General features: G+C 39.9%; 1 protein-coding gene across 1 annotated transcript; it reads right to left on the bottom strand.

The window, feature by feature from the left end:
- Nucleotides 1–811: 811 nt before the first annotated feature.
- LOC128373088 (opsin-5-like) lies at nucleotides 812–6337 on the bottom strand. The gene is made up of 6 exons (XM_053333321.1): nucleotides 6199–6337; nucleotides 4868–5073; nucleotides 2752–2851; nucleotides 1716–1820; nucleotides 1400–1623; nucleotides 812–1273 (listed from the first exon to the last, which is right to left on the bottom strand). Exons 1-6 carry the CDS (start codon nucleotides 6335–6337, stop codon nucleotides 812–814), a joined length of 1236 nt encoding a protein of 411 aa, XP_053189296.1.

The raw sequence follows: 6337 nt of genomic DNA, 5'->3' as shown, positions 1-6337 counted from the left end.
AGCCTGTTGGTGTATGCAGTTCTGCTATTATGCACTTTGGATAGTTCTGCTGATGCTGCCTCCCATTTTGATCTAAAGGTCTTAACTGCTGCTGTTAAAGAGCTCATTGTGCCTGTGATTATGGTCTTTGCAGAAATACAGAAACCACCTCAGGAGCTTTTTTGAAAGATTAAACCTTCATGGCTCAAGTAGATGATTGCACATTGATGTTGCTACTGTTTCAGTGTTTCTTTGAACAGTTCCATTAGTTTGGAAGCCTCTCGGAAGAAAACAAGTTGTCGTAAATCTTTCTGTAAAAATAGAGTCTCCCTTGTTCCTTTAATGAGAGCTTCCTCTCTAAATTGCAGATGCTGCTTAAGAGAATGTTGTCTAGCATCTTCCTGCCAGGGAATGTGGGATATATAGAGGATCTGATGGCATGAGTGTCTCTGGGGGCAGCCTGGGAAAATGCAGAATACTGTGCCATCACACGCCTCAGTTGAGTTGAGGACACTTCAGTGTTTCCAGATGGTATCCTGCATCTCTGACTGCATATTTCATGAGATGCATACAATAAAAGGAGATTCAAGAAAACCAGAAAATATTGATCCAAACTGTATGTTGTCATTACCAATTTAGTCTGGGAGATTGCAAAAAAAACAAAACCCAACGACAAAAAAACAAACCCCATATGAGATTCATAAAATAATTTATTGACAGCAGTTACACATTTTACACAGTTTATCAACACGGGTAAGACCAAAAAATACAAAAATACTCTCAATCTCCCCTCATAATTCAAGTATTGGTTCAGGTAAAATGAGAACAGTCTTCAGAGCCTGTCACACCAGTACTGTGATGTTTCAATGTGCGAGGGCACATCGATGTGGAAGACCTCCTGTGGGTCAGATGGAGGAGTCTGTGGAGGACTATTGACCCCTGAGTCACTGTCAGCATTGGACTGTTTCAGTGTGTATTTCGCCTCCAGTTTCTGGACAGGAGGTGATGCAGGTAGGGGTGGGGCATCAGCCCTGAGCTTGAAGTTTTTGAAATGTTGCAGATGGACGACCTCCTTGTGCTCTCCCGTGCATGGCAGCAGCACAGCGATGTCCTTACGAAACTTGGAGCTCATACCGAAGTAGATGAGTGGGTTGTAGAAGCTGGCAGACTTGGCAAAAAGACGGGTGATGATGCTGGTTGTGCTTGGCACATGGAAGCCCCAGGCTGACCACATAGACACCACTGCATATGGTGACCAGGCCATGATGAAAGCAGTGCAGATTACAATGGAAATCTAGGGAGGAACATGAGGGGAGAATTGTCAGGACTGGAAATAATGTGTGAGGAAGTTTATTACTGAGAGGGCACTTTAAAGAGTCTCAATCAAGTCTTTTAAACAAACCCTTTGCTATTAACCTACCCTTGTGACATCTCTCTCCACCTTCCTTTGGCGAGTGGTGAGGAAACCATCAGCTGACATGGCATTAGTGCTTTTCACTGTGTTGATGATGGAGACGTAGGAGAAGAGCATGATCATCACAGGAATGAAAAAGCAGAAGATGAGGATGGAGATGATGTAGGACTTGTGGATGGTGGAGTAATTGGCTTTCGACCAGTCCACCTCACAGGTACCATATCCTCGATCTATGAACCATAAGACACGAGGATCAGATTACGGCTCATAAAATAAACATCTCATATTCCCTCCTTTATATGAGATGGGTACATGAACAGACCTGTGTAACTGCCCCAGCCCAGCAGCGGAGCAACAGACCAAAACATCGCTCCAGTCCAAATGCAGATGAGTGATATAGCGATGGTGTTCATACTGATGCAGAAACCTGCAAAAACACAAAACAAAGAAATGCAATACAATGAACACAACACAATAAGCAACTCTGCCTCCCAGAAATCCCCAAATAGTTCAACAGCTGTTTGTTTGTGTGTGGTCTAGAAAGGTTAAATGTGCTGAATTTGGCAAACACAGGACAGAAAAAGTGAGAGGCACTTAAAGATGCAGCATTCTTGCCTTGTTATGAATGTCAGATTGTGACATTTATTGAACAATGAGATCTTTTCTCATATTAGCCTTTGCAAACATCTGCGACTGAAAGGACCTCTGTTGTAAAAGTACACATAGCTTTGTATTCAGAGGGAAAAAAATCAATCAGTCTGCTCTGTTTCCAAGCAGAACACACACATCTTATGTCAATACACCATAAGTCGAGCAGCACAGTTAGCATATACAATAACTTTGTTGCTCTGGGTTACCTGCTGTATTAGCTGTGATTGTTGCATGTGCAGCTAGATACCTACATGATTTACTTAATTTATTTTATTTTCACCTAAAACCACATTGCACTTGTTGGATCAAGTTGTATTCTGGCACATAATATATATAATTCACTGGATGTTATCCGACATGTACCACCAATGTCGACAGCTTAACCACTGATGTTAAAAAAAATACACACACAGGTTTTTTTATGTCTTGTGTTTTGTGAACACTCCAAACACAGACATAATTAAGACATTCTTCAGCATCAATTACACCCGAAAATAGAAAATGTCACCTCAAATTAACTTAATGACATGTTGGCAAAATGTAAATGGAATTATGGGAGACAAGTGGTAACTGTTTCCACCGCTGACGGAAATAAGGTTTCATTAAAACTGAAAAACACTCTTTCTGTTAGATAAGAACTAAAGGAATGTTAGGACGCTGGTCAAGAAGCTTTCTTCATGTTTTCTCATTTGAATATGAGATCTAACCTTTGTTTGGGTGGCATCCCTTGATGTATCTGGTGACACTGATTACGGTCAAGGTGTTGATGCTCGCAAGGCCAAAGAGCAATGTGAAGAAACCGTCTACCTGGAAGGAAACATAAAGAAGGGGTTGATCATGATATATCTTCAAAGCATCACTTGAGCCTCAGGGTGCTTGTCTAATTGTCCCAGACCTTTATCTTTTGACTTTGTTTTGCTCTGGACTTTATCAGTTAAAGACTGATCTTTTCCTGCCTGTTACCTGACATGTTCTGCAGGGTTTTTTTGTTTTTTTTACATGTAGGATCAGCACTGGAAAATTAAAATGTAAACCCTCATTGTAAGACATCTATGAAATTCATCCTTATTTCTGTAAAAAGCAGATGGATAACAAGCTTATTCAAACTGCTCAATAAAGCAAAGAATTATGCATTATAATATTCAGCCCATTGTTTGAAAAGACAAATGATAAGCCTAATCTTTTAATCGCAGCTCTTCTTAAAGGGAATTATGCTACTGTGTTTCAGTCTGGCTCGATCTCCCTGCTGTGCCATTTCCAGGTGACATGGATCAGTTAAGGTCTCTCACTGATTAGGGTCTTGATCGTCCTTACTTGTAATCCTATTACTGTCCGTCATCACGTTTTTTCACCCTCACATTCTGCAGATTACTGGACTGTCAGTCTCTGACCTGTCTGGATTTTACCTTGAAACTGGGTTATTGTACATTTAGTATTTTTAAAGAATTCATGACCAGGTGCATTAGGATGGTGGCCTGATGTTCCCTGTTCATCTCAGTCTCTGTCTTGACTGACAAGAAAATATGTTGTGAATCTGGACATTTTGGATCATAGGACAAGTATGTGTAAAGTAATGACTTGTTGGTGTTCACTGCTTGAACAATCCTTTCTCCAAATTTCCCCTCTCAACATCAAAGAGTCCCACATGGCTCCATCCTATTCAAAAATGTCCTGTCCCATAGGGTGCAAAACACAGGGATCTGGCTCAGCTTGCAAGTGTTCATGTCCCATCATGCTCCATGCAGTAATCTGCTAATGCTTCTCACATGCCTGTCTCCTTCACCTTCCTGTTCCTTCCCTCCTCTATTTCTGTCACTTCTTACTTTTCCCTTGTTTATTCCTGACACCCCCTCCCCTTTCTCAGCTCACCACTCTCAGGGGAATGTGAAACAGAGAGCGCCGTACTGCTATCCCAATATTTCTCCTTCACCTGAAAACCTGTGATTGGATGTCTGAGAGATGAGATCACCTCAGTGGTTGCACTGACGCCCAACAGCAGCAGCCCTCTATTTACAGTATCTCTCTCACTCAGATTTTGGGGTTTATGCCTCTGAGACTGAGAGTGTTCTTGTTACACCAGCTTGTTTTTGTATGATTCCTCAGAGAGTTCACTCTCTGCAGCACGGATATCACGGTTTCCACCACAGCTAGCCTTGAGCAAGAAAAATACCCTGGATGAATTCCAACCTAAAGTATGACAACTATTTCATTTCAAGCAGAGGCTGTGGAAGGAGGCTACCAGGAGTGAATGGTGCAACTTACATTATAAAAAACAACTCATCTTTTAATTTAATACAAATTACTTGTCATAATTTAACAGTGTAAATCACATAATTAAATTCTACAACATATCACCACCTTGAGGCTGTGACTGTATTTGTTTCCTGTTTGGTTGTTGACAGGTGCCACGCTGCTCGAAGAGTTTTCCCCATTTAAAGGCCTCCACAGAGGTAATCTCATTACAGATTTAACCTCCAGCCCACATGGCTACTAGCATAATCCCCTCTACACACACACACACGCACTCACACACATACACACACTCACGCATTCACATTTTACCAATAGACTTCCACAGATTCTTTTAATGTACTCCATTAATTGGGGATTGGCCAAGAAAGCAGATCATACACACATGTTTTGTTTTGCAAGCTTTGCATTACCTTAATAGGCTGAAGGACATTTAAAACCAACATTCCTGGGATTTGAATAATTGTTAAGATTGTTGTGAAATTAGATCCGATATGGTATTAATACGAACACAAATTACACTTTTAAATGTAGTGCTTTTAAATCAAGTATTTGTGTTTGTGTTGCTTTCACCTGGCAAGTCCAAATCCAGGTGATCAGATATCCATTGTCCTTGAAGATATTGAATATTTCTAGAATCCCTCTGGAGTAGCCGAATACTGAGATGCTAGCATCCGAGATGGCAAGATTTAAAGTGAGGAAATCTGTTGGCTGAAGTGCTGCCCGTTGTCTGTACAGCACAAACATCACTAAACTGTTTCCAAACCAGGACAGCCATCCTAGGGAGAGACAAACATACAGCATATTTAGTACATGCTGAGTGGAACACACATACATATAATAGAGTGTTGTATGGTAACCTTAACATAGTTTAGGAGAGAGTACAGCGTGATTTAAAATTCTAGTATGGTCGAGCAGAGAAGTGTATAGTATAAAATAGTGGGGTAATGAATAGTAGAGTACAGTATAATGTACTAGAGTATTTAAGTTTAGTATAGCTAAGTTGAGCTAAGTTGGAAGCGTATGTTATAGAATATTATAGTACAGTACATTGCTGTATAGTACAGTAAGGTACAGTACAGAAGTGTATAGTATAGTATAGTATAGTATAGTTTAATGCAGTATTATTGTATGTTAATGTGTAGCAAAATGAACCACATAATTAGCTGAGTTGCAAAGTATATAGTATACGATAGCATAGCATAGCATAGCATAGTATAGCAAAGTAAAGTAATAATAGAGTATGGAATAAATTACAGTGTAATAGAGTGGTTAGCATAGCAGAATAGAGTCAGCTAGTGCAGAATATAGAAGAGTGCAATACAAAACATCATAATAGAGCACAGTAAAATGAAGTAGTGCATAGTGTAGTAGAGTGCAGTAACATAAAGTAAAGAATAGCATGTAGAAAAGATAAGAACAGAGTAGAGTAGAGTAACGTGCTGTTTATAGTTTCTGATCTGTGTCATTGTGTTAGCTGCTTAACTACTCGGTAACCTAAATTTTAAATAAAGACTCGAACAGCAATCATAGTTATGGATGTTCAACATTAAGTATTTTTTACTCCATGTTAGATAACAGTGGTGAGAATCTTTCATCTTTTTATAACTCTGTGTTAAAAAAAATTGGCTGCATGAATCGGCATGGGCCAGCAGACAATCAGTGCCACCTACACAAGCCAAACTGTGTCGGCCACTGTGTCAGTGGTGGACTCGCCTTTGGAAACACAAAACAGTGGTTTTTGTTCTTGACAATAACACATAACTCTCTCTTTCTAATACCCTGAACATTAAAGGACAAAAGTCCTTTAATGTGAGAGGTCCTCCCTGAGAATAGTTATGATTTATAAATGTATTAACTATTAACAATGCATAACACACAACAACATTTAACAGTAGACCTACCTAACACTATCAGGTAGACTCCAATGATAGTCTCTCCTTGTTCGGATAGAGGCGGGTCTGTATGCAGATTGCTAAGGTTATTATTCCTCCATGGAATATTGACGACCTTCAGAGGAAAACCCTTCAACGTTATTTCCAT

This window comes from Scomber japonicus, chromosome 14, assembly GCF_027409825.1.
Source record: "Scomber japonicus isolate fScoJap1 chromosome 14, fScoJap1.pri, whole genome shotgun sequence".
In the NCBI taxonomy this organism is placed as follows: Eukaryota; Metazoa; Chordata; class Actinopteri; order Scombriformes; family Scombridae; genus Scomber; species Scomber japonicus.
The sequence above is the reverse complement of the archived record's forward strand: the minus strand, read 5'-3'. Positions and strand labels throughout refer to the sequence as shown.

Bases quoted from the DNA above. Each gene is read 5' to 3' on its own strand.
- LOC128373088 (XM_053333321.1), bottom strand. From the start codon at position 6,337: ATGGAAATAACGTTGAAGGGTTTTCCTCTGAAGGTCGTCAATATTCCA. The intron at 5,074-6,198 runs GTAGGTCTACTG...GTCTCTCCCTAG, and splicing joins AGTCTACCTGATAGTGTTAG to GATGGCTGTCCTGGTTTGGA. The intron at 1,821-2,751 runs GTTAGATCTCAT...GTGTTTTTGCAG, and splicing joins GGGATGCCACCCAAACAAAG to GTTTCTGCATCAGTATGAAC.